Source organism: Cucurbita pepo, chromosome 12 (genome assembly GCF_057944985.1).
Source record: "Cucurbita pepo subsp. pepo isolate OVF chromosome 12, ASM5794498v1, whole genome shotgun sequence".
NCBI classification, from domain to species: domain Eukaryota; kingdom Viridiplantae; phylum Streptophyta; class Magnoliopsida; order Cucurbitales; family Cucurbitaceae; genus Cucurbita; species Cucurbita pepo.
The window spans coordinates 1,271,090-1,288,917 of NC_141809.1; the positions used below are offsets into that span (position 1 = coordinate 1,271,090).

At 40.0% G+C, this 17,828-nt stretch overlaps 4 protein-coding genes and 2 non-coding genes across 8 annotated transcripts; 4 read left to right on the forward strand and 2 right to left on the reverse strand.

Annotated features, from left to right (window-relative positions):
* Window positions 1–1,098: 1,098 nt before the first annotated feature.
* LOC111806645 (amine oxidase [copper-containing] alpha 2, peroxisomal) lies at window positions 1,099–5,052 on the forward strand. Of its 2 annotated transcripts, none has more exons than XM_087129059.1 (5): window positions 1,099–1,947; window positions 2,546–2,930; window positions 2,997–3,110; window positions 3,193–3,731; window positions 4,769–5,052. In XM_087129059.1, the coding sequence occupies exons 1-5, from the start codon at window positions 1,154–1,156 to the stop codon at window positions 4,959–4,961; spliced, it is 2,025 nt and encodes a 674-aa protein (XP_086985185.1). In that variant the 5' UTR covers window positions 1,099–1,153; the 3' UTR covers window positions 4,962–5,052. The 2 variants fall into 2 exon arrangements, with proteins under 2 accessions (XP_086985185.1, XP_023547791.2); XM_023692023.2 differs by having other exon boundaries at window positions 1,109–1,947; window positions 4,763–5,052.
* Window positions 5,053–5,898: 846 nt separating this feature from the next.
* LOC111806421 (amine oxidase [copper-containing] alpha 2, peroxisomal-like) lies at window positions 5,899–8,944 on the forward strand. 2 transcript variants are annotated; one of them, XM_087129057.1, is made up of 5 exons: window positions 5,899–6,724; window positions 7,007–7,391; window positions 7,468–7,581; window positions 7,787–8,325; window positions 8,623–8,944. In XM_087129057.1, exons 1-5 carry the CDS (start codon window positions 5,928–5,930, stop codon window positions 8,819–8,821), a joined length of 2,034 nt encoding a protein of 677 aa, XP_086985183.1. In that variant the 5' UTR covers window positions 5,899–5,927; the 3' UTR covers window positions 8,822–8,944. The 2 variants fall into 2 exon arrangements, with proteins under 2 accessions (XP_086985183.1, XP_086985184.1); XM_087129058.1 differs by having other exon boundaries at window positions 8,582–8,765.
* A 217-nt stretch (window positions 8,945–9,161) lies between these two features.
* LOC111806978 (amine oxidase [copper-containing] alpha 2, peroxisomal) lies at window positions 9,162–13,592 on the forward strand. The gene is made up of 5 exons (XM_023692532.2): window positions 9,162–9,955; window positions 10,543–10,927; window positions 11,004–11,117; window positions 11,642–12,180; window positions 13,112–13,592. Exons 1-5 carry the CDS (start codon window positions 9,162–9,164, stop codon window positions 13,308–13,310), a joined length of 2,031 nt encoding a protein of 676 aa, XP_023548300.2. The 3' UTR covers window positions 13,311–13,592.
* A 34-nt stretch (window positions 13,593–13,626) lies between these two features.
* LOC111806422 (primary amine oxidase 1) lies at window positions 13,627–17,081 on the forward strand. Its single transcript, XM_023691733.2, has 4 exons — window positions 13,627–14,775; window positions 14,856–14,969; window positions 16,086–16,636; window positions 16,766–17,081. Exons 1-4 carry the CDS (start codon window positions 13,627–13,629, stop codon window positions 16,920–16,922), a joined length of 1,971 nt encoding a protein of 656 aa, XP_023547501.2. The 3' UTR covers window positions 16,923–17,081.
* Window positions 17,049–17,120, reverse strand: TRNAH-GUG (transfer RNA histidin (anticodon GUG)). The gene has a single exon. It is a non-coding gene; the product is annotated as a tRNA-His (tRNA).
* Window positions 17,121–17,375: 255 nt separating this feature from the next.
* Window positions 17,376–17,447, reverse strand: TRNAH-GUG (transfer RNA histidin (anticodon GUG)). The gene has a single exon. It is a non-coding gene; the product is annotated as a tRNA-His (tRNA).
* Window positions 17,448–17,828: the final 381 nt, after the last annotated feature.

The following is a 17,828-nucleotide window of genomic DNA, read 5'->3' on the forward strand; positions in this document are numbered from 1 at the left end:
ATAATTTTATTATTATTATTATTATTTGTTTTTATTTTATAAATAAATAAATATAAAAAAGATCAATTGGGCTTTGAACAGCCCACGGGCTTTGAACAATCACACGGCCCAACAAACCCTAACGGATATAAATCATAAAAATTTCAATTTTCTATATAGTAAATCTTTTTTTTTTAATTTTAAATGTAAAATTAAAAAAAAATTCATAAAATAAAATAATAATAATAAATAAATAAAACAAGATCGGGTTGAATTATTGCAAACGACAAAATCTTTAATTATTATTGTTTTTACTTATGAAAAAGAGTAATAAATAATTAATAGATTTTAATTGAATGCAAAATAAAGTCATTTGCAAGTCAAATACGTTTTATATTAAATGATCTATTAAAATTAGAGTAAATTTATCTTAATTTTAAATTATTAGAATTTTTGGCAAAAATAACAAATTAGCAAATAAAATTAATTTAAGAACAAATTTTATTTATTTATTTGATCTTTTTTATTACGGTTTCCTTTGAATTATTAGTTAAATTATAAAAACAAAACTATATAATTTGAATCGGTAACTCGAACAACCTGAATGGTTCACAACTTAATTCAACCTAACGCTGTATTCTCAAGGTTACGTTGGATTTAGTTACGAAGTTATTTTTTTAATTATTTAAAAAAAATTATATTTATTTATAATAATGTTACATTAATAACTGAATCCTTGTAAACTTCATATATCAAATATTCATAACCACACTCCATTATCAACTCGACTAAAAATATCAAGCATTCTTAATTTCATAATAATACGGTCGAGTTGAGTTGTAACCCTAATCTCGAATTAGTGGGGTCAGAAGATGTGGACTCTCGAACCGACCTAAATTTTTAATATTTTAAAAAATCAACTAAATCTAAATCGAAAAAATATATAACCTAGGTTCGTCCACGTTTTATTTTTTATTTTTCTCCTCTTATATTAATTTGTGGGTTCGAGACCCTATTTTTTTTTTTTTCTTAATATTTTAATTTCATTAAATTTAGTTTTGACTTTAATTAAGTATTGTAGGGAAAGCTTCCACTATATTTATCAGCTAATTTGCTGTAAAATAAAACATCTTCCATTTTTATTATATTTGGATTTACAAATAAATTCCAAAAAATGGCAAAATTTAGCCACTCCAAACTCATTCTCTTCTTCCTTCCGCTCCTAATTTCCCTCCGGACCGCCGTGGCCGCCCCTGCCGGCCGCCGTCACCCTCTGGACCCACTCTCACGGGACGAAATCGAACTCGTACGATCACTCGTCATCAACTCTATTCGCAACCTCTCCACCACCAACATCACGTTCCAATACGTCGCCCTCGCCGATCCCAACAAGCAATCTGTACTCTCATGGCTCTCAAACCCCAAAACCCCGCCGCCACCCCGACGCGCCACCGCCATCGTCCGTTACAACAGTTCCACACACGAGATCCTCATAGACCTGGACAAAAAAGCTATAATCTCGGATCGGGTCTACTCCGGTCCAGCCTACTCTGTGTTCACATTGAGCGAGCTGTTAGACGCCGTCGCTCTTCCGCAGTCCCACCCACTGTTCGTGGCGGCGATGAAAAAGAGAAGGCTGAAAGTGGAAGATGTAATTTGCGCGTGTTATAGCGTTGGGTGGTTCGGGGAAAAAATGAAGCAAAGGAGAATGGTGAAGCTTCAATGTTATTATTCGAATGGGAGTGTGAATTTGTACATGAGGCCGGTGGAAGGCGTGACCGTGACCGTTGATCTCGATCAGATGAAGATTATTGGGTTTCGAGATCGATACGAGGCTCCGATGCCAAAGGCCGATGGAACTGAATACAGACCATCTATGCTCAAACCGCCATTTTTGCCACCTTTGAACGGAGTTAAGATGGTGCAGCCGGAAGGACCCAGCTTCAAAGTCAACGGTCACTCAATTAGGTAAGCTTCAAAACACTGTTCTTAACCTTTACTAGCTTATAGCTTAGGGTAAATAACAGTAAATTATCATAAACAGTGAATAGGTATGTAAGTAAAAAGTTTACGTGTAACTTATATGGTAAATATTATACCTGTAAACCTATATATATATATATATATATATATATATATATATATATATATTCATTTTTGTGTTGATCTAGATCGAGTATTCTTCTTTTCATTTTCTCTTTGTAATTCTTAGCTTAGCTAGCTTATAGCTCAGTGTAAATAAGAGTAAATTATCATAAACAGTAAATAGGTATACAAGTAAAAAGCTAGGTAGCTTATAGCTTAGGGTAAATAACAGTAAATTATCATAAACAGGAAACAGGTATGCAAGTAAAAAGCTACGTGTAACTTATATGGTAAATATTATACCTGTAAAAGCTATATATATATATATTCATTTTTTTGTTCATCTGGATCGAGTATTCCTCTCCTCATTTTCTCTCGGGGTAATTCTTTATCTATCGTGGTTTACATGAGATGTATAAATTGTTGTACAATCCTAACCGTTCTAACCGTTTCAACATGTGTTTGTTTGAAAATGGACTAGTTGGTCAAACTGGGAATTACACGTAGGATTCGACAAGAGAGCAGGGCCAATCATATCGCTAGCATCAATCTACGACCTCGAAAAGCAAAAGCGCCGACAAGTAATGTACAAAGGTTTCATATCGGAGCTGTTCGTACCCTACATGGATTTAACCGAAGAATGGTATTACCGGACATTTTTCGACGCGGGCGAGTACGGCTTAGGGCAATACGCAGCGTCATTAGAGCCACTCAGAGACTGCCCGGAAAACGCAGTGTTTATGGACACGTACATAGCTGCCGGAGATGGGAGGCCGATGAAGATGGCCAACACTTTCTGTATATTCGAACGCCACGCCGGTGATATCATGTGGCGTCACACCGAGCGCGCCATTCCAAATAGAATCGTAAGTTCACTTTTTACTAAGTTAAAAGATTCGAGAATTCTTAGATGAATTCGGCTCGATTTGCAGATTAGAGAGACGAGGGCGGAAGTGAGCTTGGTGGTGAGGATGGTGGCTACTGTGGCTAATTATGACTATGTTTTGGACTGGGAATTTAAGCAGAGCGGCTCCATTATCGCTACTGTAAGCTCTAATAGATCGAGACTACCATACCCTAAATAATTTAATTGATTACGGCTATATAAAATATATTCGATAACGGCAGGTTGGGTTGACCGGTTTGCTAGCAGTGAAGGCATCAAAATATACTCACAGAGACCAAATAATGGAGGAAGTGTACGGCACGTTGATATCCGAGAATACGATTGGGGTCAACCATGACCACTTCTTCACCTACTATCTCGATCTCGACGTCGACGGCGGCACCAACTCGTTCGTTAAATCCAACTTCCGCACTGTCCGACCACCGAATCCCGATAACCCTAGGAGGAGCTATTGGACGGTGGTCTCCGAGACGGCGAAAACAGAGGCGGATGCGAGGATCAAATTTGGGCGTCAAGAGGCGGAGTTGGTGGTTGTTAACCCTAATCGGAGGACCAGAATGGGGAATCCCGTCGGGTATCGTTTGATTCCGAAGTCGACGGCGGGTCCCCTTATGAGTGTTGACGATTACCCCCAAATTAGGGCGGCGTTCACGAATTACAATGTGTGGGTTACACCGTATAATAGCTCTGAGAAATGGGCCTCTGGGCTCTACACAGATCAGAGCCGTGGAAATGATACGTTGGCTACTTGGACTCTCAGGTAAACCGTCTGATTCAAGCCCACTGAAACCAAGTTTAAACTTGTAACAGCCTAACCCACCACTATTGTCTTTTTTTTCCTCAAAATTTTAAAATTTTTAGGTTTGGTTTGGATGTACACCTTGGTGTCTAGTGTCTACACTGTCACACGACTCGGTGTGGGATCTCATAATCCACCCACTTGAGAGTCCAGCATCCTTGCTATCACACGGCTTAGTGTGGGATCTCACAATCCACCCCTTTGAGGGTCCAGCATCCTTGCTGTCACACGGCTTAGTGTGGTATCTCACAATCCACCCCCTTGAGGGTCTAGCATCCTTGCTGCCACACGGCTTGGTGTGGGATCTCACAATCCACCCCCTTGAGGGTCCAGCATCCTTGCTGTCACACAGCTTGGTGTGGGATCTCACAATCCACTCCGTTGAGGGTCCAGCATCCTTGCTGTCACACGGCTTGGTGTGGGATCTCACAATCCACCCCTTGAGGGTCTAGCATCCTTGCTGTCACACGGCTTGGTGTGGGATCTCACAATCCACCCCTTGAGGGTCCAGCATCCTTGCTGTCACACGGCTTGGTGTGGGATCTCACAATCCACCCCTTGAGGGTCCAGCATCCTTGCTGTCACACGGCTTGGTGTGGGATCTCACAATCCACCCCTTGAGGGTCCAGCATCCTTGCTGTCACACGGCTTGGTGTGCGCTCTCACAATCCACCCCCTTGAGTGTCCAGCATCTTCGTTGGCACACAACTCGGTGTTTGGCTCTGATACCATTTATAATGACCCAAGCCCAACGCTAGTTAATATTGTCCTATTTGAACTTTTCCTTAAGGTTTTAAAACCGTTTTCCTACAACTAGCAAATATATTATCCTTTTGGGGCTTTCTCTTCTAGGTTTTCCCTCAATGTTTTAAAACTCTTCCCTACCGTTAGCAGATATTACTCGCACGGTTTTAAAACGTGTCTGTTAGATAGAGGTTTCCAAATTTGTAATATGTAAGCACGAACATATGTGGATGAGTTGATGAACGCAGGAACAGGGAGATAGAGAACAAGGACATAGTAATGTGGTACACTCTCGGAGTTCATCATGCGCCTTGCCAAGAAGATTTCCCATTAATGCCAACGCTCAGCACTGGGTTTGAGTTGAGACCGACCAATTTCTTCGAAAGCAATCCAGTGCTTAAAGTCACCCCTCCCCGCCCGCTCAACCGCTCCGTTTGCGCTCACTAAAACCATAACTACCTCCTTAGATTGTACTTTAAGACTTTCTATGTCATGAGATCTCTCACAATCAAATAAATTTCTATAGTCTGATACTCAACACTTCCTCTCAATGCAAGAAAATAATAAAGCCTCTCCAAATGTCATGCCTTCGTGAATAAGTTCTTCTTTTCATTATCCAATAAAGAAGAAAGATCGGTAAACACTTAAGTATGACTCTGATGTCATATTAAGAACCACGAGCGCACTACTCTTGTGTCATGTTAGGAACCACGACTCTCTATATTGAGAACCCTTTTAAAAGTATGGTAGGTTGGGTTCGGTTGTAACCATACTTTTGGGTTGGTTGGTTTGATCCGATTAAAAAAAATGTAAACTTAGAACTGGCCAAATTTATTAATTTTTTAAAAATTCAACCCGTATAAAAAATAAAACCTAACCCAACTCAAGCTTTGGTTAGATAACCGTAGTTAGTAGAGTTATTTATTTATTTATTTTTCTCTCTCCTTCTTTTTCTCTAATAATTTAATTTCATTAAATTTAATTTTCCACTTTAATTAAATATGGTAGGCTAGGCTTCCATTATATTTATGAGCTATTTTTATTTTATTTTTAAAATAAAAATCTCTCAACATAAGCTAAGCTTCAAGTTTTATTTATTACTTTAAAATTTTATATTATTGCATAGATGAAAAATAAAATAAAAATAAAAATAAAAAGTCTAACACGACCCTAGTTTTTAGGGTTTTGGTTGGATAATCCTAATTACAGTTAATTTAGGGTTTGGTGTTAGTCAATTCTCTCTCTCAACTTACTCTAATAATATAATTTCATTAAATTCGATTTTCTACTTTAATTAAATGTGATACAAAAATGCCGGAAATAATTATTGACACGTGGAACCATGTAATTGGACGGTTGTACTTATTTAACCCCTCCAAAAATGAATAGTTACTAAAAAAAGAAAATCCCAAAATGGCAAAATTTAGCCACTCCAAACTCACTCTCTTCTTACTCCAGCTCCTCATTTCCCTCCTCTCCACCGCCGCCGCCGCCGCCGCCGCCCGCCGTCACCCTCTGGACCCACTCTCACCGGACGAATTCGATCTCATCCGGTCACTCATCACCGACCCCCTCCCCAACCCCTCCACCACCAACGTCACGTTCCAATACGTCGCCCTCGCCGATCCCGACAAGCAATCTCTGCTCTCATGGCTCTCAAACCCCAAAACCCCACCGCCACCCCGACACGCCACCGCCATCGTCCGTTACAACAGTTCCACACACGAGATCCTTATAGACCTGGACAAAAAAGTTATAATCTCGAACCAGGTCTACTCCGGTCCAGCTTACTCGCTCATCACATCCAATGAGCAATTAGCTGCCGCTGCTCTTCCGCTGTCCCACCCACCGTTCGTGGCGGCGATGAAAAAGAGAGGGCTAAAAATGGAAGAGGTGGTTTGCGGGAGCTTTAGCGTTGGGTGGTTCGGGGAAAAGACGAAGCAAAAGAGGACAGTGAAGGTTCAATGTTACTATTTGGATGGGAGTGTGAATTTTTACATGAGGCCCGTGGAAGGCATGATCGTGACCGTCGATCTTGATGAGATGAAGATTATCGGGTTTCGAGATAGATACGAGGCTCCGATCCCAAAGGCCGATGGAACTGATTATAGAGAATCGACTCTTAAACCGCCATTTTTGCCACCTTTGAACGGAGTTAAGCTGGTGGAGCCCAAAGGCCCCAGCTTCACCGTCAACGGCCATTCTATTAGGTAAGCTTCAAAATATATATAAATGTATACTCTCGAAAGTCGAACAAATTACTAACTTTTAGTAGAATTGTTAGTGAACGTAATAGAATAATTACTAGATAATCGTAACTATACTAGAATTGATAGTAATTAACAAATTGTGGATAATTGTTAGTGCTTAACGCTGTCTATTCTATAAATATTAATGAGATGTATGTTCATTTCACAATTGTTTTTTTTGCTTCTTTTTACTCGGTAGTAATTAACAAATTGAAAAGATCTAATGTTTTGAAAATCGAGTAGTTGGTCAAATTGGGAATTACACGTGGGATTCGACGAGAGAGCTGGGCTAATCATATCGCTAGCATCAATCTACGACATGGAAAAGCAAAAGCGCCGACAAGTACTGCATAGAGGTTTCATATCGGAGCTGTTCGTACCGTACATGGATATAAACGAAGAATGGTATTACCGGACGTTTATCGACGCCGGCGAGTATGGCTTCGGGCAGTCTGCAGTGTCGTTAGAGCCACTCAGAGACTGCCCAGAAAACGCAGTGTTTATGGACACGTACATGGCGGCCGGAGATGGGAGGCCGGTTAAGATGGCCAACACTTTCTGTATCTTTGAACGCCACGGCGGTGATATCATGTGGCGTCACACGGAAGGCAAAATTCCCAATCGAGTCGTAAGTTCACTTTTTACGTTCACAAAATTCCAACGAATCTGAGTCGTTGAGTTTAGGGTTTAGGGTTTATTTGCAGGTTCGAGAGACGAGGCCCGAAGTTAGCTTGGTGGTCCGGATGGTGGCAGTTGTGGGCAACTATGATTATATTGTCGACTGGGAATTTAAGCAGAGTGGCTCCATTATTGCAAATGTAACTCAATTTAAAATATTTTTCATTTCATTTTTTAGGAAATTAATTAATTAATTAATTATATATATATTAAAAGTTTAAAGTTATTAATATGGGTACTTTAAAAAAATATATATATAAGTTACTATTAATAAATTTATTAAATCATTTTTAAAATTCGAGTTTATTTTAAAATAAATTAATTTGTAATAATTATTATTGACAGGTGGGGTTAACGGGTTTGCTCGCAGTAAAGGCATCAAAATACACTCACAGTGACCAAATAAAGGAGGAAGTCTACGGCGCGTTGATATCGGAGAATACGATCGGCGTCCGCCATGACCACTTCCTCACCTACCATCTCGATCTCGACATCGACGGCGGCCTCAACTCCTTCGTCAAATCCAACCTCCGCACACTCCGACCACCGAGCCCCGATTCCCCTAGGAAGAGCTATTGGACGGTGGTCTCCGAGACGGCGAAAACAGAGGCGGATGCGAGGATCAAATTCGGCAGCCAAGCGGCGGAGTTGGCGGTTGTTAATCCCAATCGGAGGACCAGATTGGGGAATCCCGTCGGGTACCGTCTGATTCCGAAGTCGGCGGCGGGTCCCCTTCTGAGTGTTGACGATTACCCCCAAATTAGGGCAGCGTTCACGAATTACAATGTGTGGGTTACACCGTATAATAGCTCTGAGAAGTGGGCCTCTGGACTCTACACGGATCAGAGCCGTGGAGATGATACCTTGGCTACTTGGAGTCTAAGGTAAACCGTCCGATTAAAGTAATTTGATTAAACCTTACCTTACGACTCAAGGACCGATATTATTCTCTTTAGACTTTTTTTTACGGCTAGTAGATATTATTCTATTTGTGCTCTACTTTTAGACTCTCGATCAAGATTTTAAAACTCCTGGAGAGGTTTACATGCCTGACCGCGCAAAACTACTTATATTAAAATTATAAGTTCAAGGATTATATTTGTAATTTTTTTTTTGTGTTCATTATTAACGTGAAAAAAGAGTCTAAGCAAGAACATACGTGGATGAGTTGATGAACGCAGGAACAGGGAGATAGAGAATGAGGACATAGTGATGTGGTACACCATGGGGTTTCATCACGTGCCTTGCCAAGAAGATTTCCCAATAATGCCAACGCTAAGCAGTGGGTTTGAGCTGAGACCGACCAATTTCTTCGAGAGTAATCCTGTGCTTAAAGTCACCCCTCCCCACCCGCTCAATCGATCCGTTTGCTCTCACTGAAACCATAACTACCTCCTTAAATTGTATTTCATACCGACCTTCATACAGACCTTCTATGTCATGAAATCTCTCGTGATATTCGAATAACATGCCTTTGTGAATAAGTTCTTTTTTTCACTTCCATTATTCAATAAAGAAAGAGTGGGCTAAGCTTCAATTATATTTATGAGCTAATTTTAAAATATTATACGTATAGATGAAAAAAATATATATATAATACATATAAAAATATAACAAGAAAATTAAAAAATGAATTATTGACACGTGTGATTATGTAATTGGACGAGGTAGAAAACGTTGTTATTATATTTGAATTTTCAAAAAAAGAAAATCCCAAAAAATGGCAAAGTTTAACCCCTCAAAACCTTTTCTCTTCTTCCTCCCACTCCTCATTTCCCTCCTCTCCGCCGCCGCCGCCGCCGCCGTACGCCGTCACCCTCTGGACCCACTCTCACCGGACGAATTCGATCTCATCCGGTCACTCATCACCGACTCCCTCCCCAACCTCTCCACCACCAACGTCACGTTCCAATACGTCGCCCTCGCCGATCCCAACAAGCAATCTCTACTCTCATGGCACTCAAACCCCAAAACCCTACCGCCGCCCCGACGCGCCGCCGCCACCGTCCGTTACAACAGTGCCACACACGAGATCCTCATAGACCTGGGCAAAAAAGCTATAATCTCGAACCGGGTCTACTCCGGTCCAGCCTACGCGCCGTTTACATTCGAGGAGCAGTTCGCCGCCGCCGCTCTTCCGCCGTCACACCCACCGTTCGCGGCGGCGATGAAAAAAAGAGGGCTGAAAATGGAAGAGGTGGTTTGCGCGTGTTTTAGCGTTGGATGGTTTGGGGAAAAGAGAAAGCAAAAGAGGACGGTGAAGGTTCAGTGTTACTATTTGGATGGGAGTGTGAATTTGTACATGAGACCGGTGGAAGGCGTAACGGTGACCGTCGATCTCGATCAGATGAAGATTATTGGGTTTCGAGATAGATATGAGGCTCCGATTCCGAAGGCCGATGGAACCGATTACAGAGAATCAATGCTCAAGCCGCCATTTTTGCCTCCTTTGAACGGAATAAAGATGGTGCAGCCGAAAGGCCCCAGCTTTAGAGTCAACGGCCACTCCATTAGGTGAGCTTAACCATTAGCGTAAATGTCCCCTTACATATCTATCTAATATTGTCTTATTTGAGCTTTTTTTCTCGTGTTTCACCTCAACGTTTTTAAAATGTTTTCACATCTAGACTTTTTTTTTTTTTTTTCGGGTTTTCTCTCAAGATTTTTAAAAGGTTTCCACACCCTGTTTTCCCTCTTGGGAAGTCGTCCACACCCTGTTTTCTCTCTCGAGCTTCCCCTCAAGGTTTTCACACCCTATTTTCCCTCTCGGGCTTCCACTTGGAATTTTAAAAGGTTTCCACACTCTGTTTTCCCTCTCGAGAAGTTCGCACCCTGTTTGACCTCTCGGGAAGTCCACACCTTGCTTTCCCTTTCGGGAAATCCACACCTTGCTTTCCCTTTCGGGAAATCCACACCCTGATTTCCCTCTCGGGAAGTGCACACTCTATTTTTCCTCTTGGGCTTCCCATTTTTAAAAGGCGTCGGCAAGGAATGTTTAATTCTACTCATTCCGATCTCACAATTAGTTTAAAAAAATAATAACGAGAACACATCCTTAAAAGAATCTAAATTATTGACACGAAAGTTTGAAAACCGAGCAGGTGGGCAAACTGGAAATTACACGTGGGCTTCGACGAGAGAGCAGGACCAATCATATCGCTAGCATCAATCTACGATATCGAAAAGCAAAAGCACCGACAAGTACTATACAGAGCTTTCATATCGGAGCTGTTCGTACCCTACATGGATTTAACCCAAGAATGGTCCTACCGGACGTTCTTCGACTCCGGCGAGTACGGCTTCGGGCAGTGCGCAGTACCGTTAGAGCCACTCAGAGACTGCCCAGAAAACGCAGTGTTTATGGACACGTACATGGCGGCCGGAGATGGGAGGCCGGTAAAGATGCCCAACACGTTCTGTATCTTCGAACGCCACGCCGGTGATATCATGTGGCGGCACACGGAGGGCACGATTCCCAATAGAGTTGTAAGTTCACTTTTCACGTTCACAAAATTCCGGCGAATCTGAGCCGTTGGGCTTAGGGTTTAGGGCTCATTTGCAGGTCAGAGAGACAAGGCCGGAAGTTAGCTTGGTGGTGAGGATGGTGGCGGCTGTCGGCAACTATGATTATATTGTCGATTGGGAATTTAAGCAGAGCGGCTCCATTATTGCAAATGTAAGTCAATTAAAATATTTTTTTAATTTTAAATTACTTTTAAATATCCTTAATATAGATTATTTACAAAAATAAAAAAATAAAATTAATTTTTTATCAATATTACTTTTTTGTATTTTTAAAATTTATAAACGTGTTTATAGTTTCATCATATAATATTAATAATTTTTTTAAAATTAAAGCTTATTTTAAAATAAATACGTTTTAAAATTTTTCATCAATACATTTAAAAATTTTAAGACGAGTATTATTCCGTTTAAAAAAACACCTAAAATTTTAAATTAACAAAATATATATATATATATATATATATATATATATATATATATATATATATATATATATTTTGTAGAAAGTTTTTAAAATTAATATATAGGATAATAAAAAAAATTTAACAAAATTTAATCGTTTTTTTATATGTTTAAAGGTATTTATATAAATTTTAAAAATTTATGGGTATTTTTTAATCGATTTCATTAATATATTATTAATAAAAAATTAAAATTAATAATTATTATTGACAGGTCGGGTTAACGGGTTTACTGGAAGTAAGGGCATCAAAATACACTCACAGTGACCAAATAAAGGAGGAAGTCTACGGCGCGTTGATATCGGAGAATACGATCGGCGTCCGCCATGACCACTTCCTCATCTACCATCTCGATCTCGACATCGACGGCGGCCTCAACTCCTTCGTCAAATCCAACCTCCGCACAGTCCGACTACCGAGCTCCGAATCCCCTAGGAAGAGCTATTGGACGGTGGTCTCCGAGACGGCGAAAACAGAGGCGGATGCGAGGATCAAATTCGGCAGCCAAGCGGCGGAGTTGGCGATTGTTAATCCCAATCGGAGGACCAGATTGGGGAATCCCGTCGGGTACCGTCTGATTCCGAAGTCGGCGGCGGGTCCCCTTATGAGTGCTGACGATTACCCCCAAATTAGGGCAGCGTTCACGAATTACGATGTGTGGGTTACACCGTATAATAGCTCTGAGAAATGGGCCTCTGGGCCCTACACAGATCAGAGCCGTGGAGATGATACCTTGGCGACTTGGAGTCTAAGGTAAACCGTCTGATTAAAGTAATCTAAATTAATTTAATTGTTTTAGTTAGCTTAATAAAAGGATTTATGCATGTGATTAGGTTAAGTTAAATCATTTTTATAGCCACTGTTTGGACAGTAGATTTATGATTAATTTAACATAAATAACATGTGCTATGTAGCTAGTGGGATACACAAACTTCTAGGTAAAATAAACAATTTTTTTTTATTAAATATAGAGGGCGTGTCGACCATAATTGTAACAGCCCGAGCCCACTTTAAACAGATATTGGTTGTTTTGGCTTGTTACGTATCACCGTTAGCATCACGTTTTCATACCCGTATAAGGAATGTTCATTCCCCTCTCATATATGAGATTTCATAATCGAGGTGGGATCTCACAATTGACCATAATGCCACTCTCCAACTGATCTCAGTTCCCCTCTCCAACCAATGTGGGATCTCACAATCCACCCCAATTCCTCTCTCCAACCGATGTGAGATCTCGCAATCCATCTCCTTGGGGGCCTAACATCGTCGCTGGCACACTGTATGGTGTCTTGGTGTCTAGCTCTAATATCATTTGTAATAACTCAGGCCCATTGTTAGTAAATATTGTCCGCTTTAGCTCGTTACACATTGTCGTCTGTCTCACTTTTTTAAAACGTGTCTCCTAGGGAGAGGTTCTACACCCTTGTAAAAAAATGCTCCGTTCTCCTCTCCAACCGATGTGAGATCTTACAATAGTTTAATTTGTATATGCATATTGTACATCATCACGCTATCTCCTATAGTTTTGACATGGTTTCAATTCGATCTATATAGACTGACCTTAGTTTTATCGTTTAAAGTTCTATTTGAGGACATTATGTCGTAAAAAAATAGACGAATGGTTACTAAGTTTAAGAAAGAGTCTAAGCAAGAACATATATGGATGTGCTGATGAACGCAGGAACAGGGAGATAGAGGAGAAGGACATAGTGATGTGGTACACGATGGGGTTTCATCATGTGCCTTGCCAAGAAGATTTCCCATTAATGCCAACGCTGAGCAGTGGGTTTGAGCTGAGGCCAACCAATTTCTTCGAGAGCAATCCTGTTCTTAAAGTCACCCCTTCCCGCCCATTCAACCGCTCCATTTGCCCTCTCTGATGAACCCATTGTTGGATGATGAAAGTCCCACATCAGCTAATTTAGGGAATTAATGAATATTTTTTCCATTGGTACGAGGTATTTTGGGGAAGCCCAAAACAAAATCACCAGAGTTCATACCCAAAGTGGACAATATCATACCATTGTGGAGAGTCGTGTTCGTCTAACACCCATAATTACCTCCTTTGATTCTACTTTAAGACTCTCTGATAGTCAAATGACACTTGCTCTCAATGCAAGAAAACACACAGAATTGTATACAATAAGTTCTTCTTTTTCACATTTTTAAGTTGAATTTTCCCTCCTCCCTCCCTCAATGGCTCTTCCTCTGTTTCTTCTTCTTGTTCTTCACCTTCATTTCTCCACGGCGGCGCCGCCACCCCATTTCCATCCACTCGACCCTCTAAACCCGGCGGAGCTCGACCAAATAAGGCTCATTATCCAAAAATCCCACCTGGGAAACCTTCAAAATCTCACATTTCACTTCGTTGACTTGGAGGAACCAGAGAAGAAACATGTTCTTTCCTGGCTCTCTTCCGGTGAACAAAACAGCCACACCCACCTCCGCCCCCCGCCGCGTCAAGCCAAGGTTGTGGTTCGTGCGGCGGATTCCACCCACGAGCTACTTGTAGACCTTGCCACACGGTCGGTCAAATCCGACCATGTCTATAACGGCCATGGATACCCTCCTTTCACTTTTCTCGAGCTCTTCCAAGCTAGTAAATTACCTCTCAATTACCCAAAATTCAAAGCCTCCATTCATAGGAGAGGCTTGAATTTGTCTCATGTTTCTTGCATCCCATTTACAGTCGGCTGGTACGGCGAGAAAACGACCAAAAGGGTTCTAAAAGCTGCGTGCTTTTACAGAGAAGGAACCAGCAATGTCTTCTCCCGGCCAATTGAAGGTATCATTACACTAATCGACGTCGATTCGATGAAAATCATCGACTATTCCGACAGATTCACCGCCCCTTTACCGGAATCAGAAGGCACCGATTACCAATCAAAGAAAACAGAGCACAAATCCACCAATCCCAACGCGACAAAAACCCATTTCACCGTCGAAGGCCATCGAGTAAAATGGGAAAATTGGGTCTTCCACGTTGGGTTCAACGCCAGAGCCGGAGTTATTATCTCGACGGCCTCCATTTTCGACGACGAGAAGAAGAAATTCCGACGAGTGCTTTACAGAGGACATATTTCAGAGACGTTTGTGCCGTATATGGATCCAACAAATGAATGGTACTTCAGAACCTTCATGGATATCGGAGAGTTTGGATTTGGGCGGTCCGCGGACACTCTGCAGCCGCTGATTGACTGCCCGGAATCCGCCGAGTATCTCGATGGGTACATGGCCGGCGCCGACGGGCGGGCGCAGAAGGTAACCAGAGCAATCTGTATCTTCGAACGCCAATCAGGGGACGTTTTATGGAGACATACAGAGATCAATATTCCTGGAAAAGTGGTGAGGAGAATTCCGATGAATTCTTGCAAAATTCTTGTAAATCTTGTGTTTTTTTGTTGTAATTAATTACTGTTTTGCAGATTAGACGAGGGGAGGCGGAGAGGAGCTTGGTGGTTAGAATGGTGGCAAATGTTGGGAATTATGACTATGTTCTTGACTGGGAATTCAAAAGGAGTGGCTCTATTAAAATTGGGGTATTCCTTTTCTTCTCCTAAATCATTATTATTTCTTACTTACTCGTTCCATGGTTGGATGATGAAAGTCACACCTCAACTAATTTAGGAAATGATCATGAGTTTATAATGAATGAATGCTATCTCCATTGGCCTGAGACCTTCTGGAAAGCCCAAAGCATAGTCATGAGAGCTTATGCTTAAGGCGGACAATATCATATCATTGTGGAAAGTCGGTTCATCTAACATAGTTAATCCTTAAATTTTGCCTTTTGGGAAAGCCCAAAGCAAATCCACGAGAGCTTATGCTTAAAGTGGACAATATCATATCATTGTGGAAAGTCAAGCAAAGCCACGAGAGCTTATGCTCAAAGTGGACAATATCATATCATTGTGAAGAATCGTGTTCATCTAAGGTAGTTAACCCTTAAATTTTTCAAAAGTTTGGTGAGGGTTCAGCTTTTTTTTAAACTTTTAATATTTTATTTTAAATGTGTCAAACCGACACAAGACATCTTGTAGCACATGTGTGTGTTATAATGATAGAGCGAGTGTTTCATGATGAGTGTATCAAATTGTCTCGGACAACTTCCTTTTAAACTCTCGTAGCTTTGTTTTAGTATTCCCAAAAACTTCATACTAATGGAAATATTCCTCATTTATAAATTCATGATCATTCTCTAAATTAGCCAATGTGGGACTCTCTCCCAACACTCCCTTCCAACAATCCTCAACAAGTGTCGGTATTGTGCCCCAATCCGTGTATCTGAGGTTGGACTGAAGTTTAATTTTTTTTATTAATACCGTCTAATTTTTTAAAAAATACTTGTGAACTTTTAAAATTAGTATCTAACCTCTTTATTATATGAGTCGAAACCGTCTATCTACCTTATAGATCATTTTCCTATCCAATTTTAATATATTAACTGGAAATTTTAAACTATTTTTAAAAAAATTTAATGTATTAATATAATATTTGAAAGTTTATAGATAATTTTATGTTGGTAAGTATTTTTTATTTTTTTAAATATAAAGGACAAATAAAATAATATTTTTATTTTTTTAATGTAAAGGAGAAGGTAGAATAATATTTTTTTTATTAAATTATTATAATTATAATTAGGTGTGTGTTGGCAGATAGCTTTAACGGGGCTTTTGGAGGTGAAGGCCACACCGTACAGAAACAACGTAGATATAACGGAAGAAACATACGGAACTCTGATCGCCGCCAACACGGTGGCCGTCAACCACGACCACTTCCTAACCTACTACCTTGACCTCGACGTTGACGGCACCGACAACTCCTTCGTCAAAGCCAAGTTGACTACGCAAGTGCCGACAACGAAGGTCAACGCCACGTCACCCCGGAAAAGCTACTGGAAAATTAACAGAGAGACCATCAAAACCGAAACTCAAGCCAAGCTTCAGCTGACCTCCCACGAGCCAGCCGAGCTCTTATTTGTAAACCCCAATAAGAAGACAAAGATTGGGAATACGGTTGGCTACCGGCTCATCACCGGACAACCGGTTAATTCCTTACTGGCCGACGATGACTACCCTCAAATCAGAGCGGCTTACACTAAGTACCCGTTATGGGTGACTCCTTATAACAAGTCGGAGAGATGGCCGGTCGGGTTTTACGCCGATCGGAGCCGTGGTGATGATGGCTTAGCTGTTTGGGCCAAAAGGTAAATAAATTTCAAATAATTAAAATATATTTTAAATACAATTAGTTAATAATTTATTTTAAAAATACTTTATTAATAACTTTAATATCCTTAATTTTTTTAATTAAAAAATTATCGATAATTTTGCAGGAATAGAAGAATTGAGAATAGAGATATTGTTGTATGGTACACGGTGGGGTTCCATCACAGCCCTTGTCAAGAGGAGTTTCCGGCGATGACGGCTCTCCATGGCGGTTTCGAGCTCCGACCAGCTAATTACTTTGATAGAAATCCTTTGCTTAAATGATCAAATTCAAATTTGTGTTATTTTTATACGTAATTGAATTAACATATGAAGCTCTATTTAAAAATAAAAATTTGGTTTGTAATAATTAAAATATATAAAAAACCAATTTCTAATGATATATATTTGTGTGGCTGCTGGGATTCGAGCCCAGGTCTCCACGGCCACAACGTGGAATTCTCACCACTAAACTACAGCCACTTGTATATTATAATTTTGGATTATAATACTTAAAATTCAAACTTATAACTATATTAAACTAAACTCCAAAATTTTGAATTATTTTGGATTATAATCATTTTTACTAGCTTCGATAATGGGCCATATCATCGATTGTCATTCGGCCCAAACAGAGCCCAATAGCTTCGATAATGGGCCATATCATCGATTGTCATCCGGCCCAAATAGAGCCCAATGAACTGGGTAAGAAGCAAAACTCAAAAAATCTTATTATTATGTGGCTGCTGGGATTCGAGCCCAGGTCTCCACGGCCACAACGTGGAATTCTTACCACTAAACTACAGCCACTTATACAATTAATCAAAATTTGAAGAGAGAAATTATAAATTTTGAATTATAGATCTCAACTAATAACGATGATTAATTAATTAATTTCTAAAAATTTAAATTAATATCTATTAAATTATAATTTCCACCATTATTACATAGAATTCTCGCCATTTTATTTATTTGTCCTCTATTTATCAATGAATACAAAACACGAAACATCTCAAATGTCAATGTTTTAATCTCTAACCTATTAAAAAAATTAAACACATAATTTTTAGTTTTTTAAAATATAAATTATAATAATAATATCTGATTTAACCAATAATTTTAATTTTGGAAAAGACTTTTCTTAAGATATTTTCTAATATTTATTGGGAAATTTAGAGTTAAAAAAATATA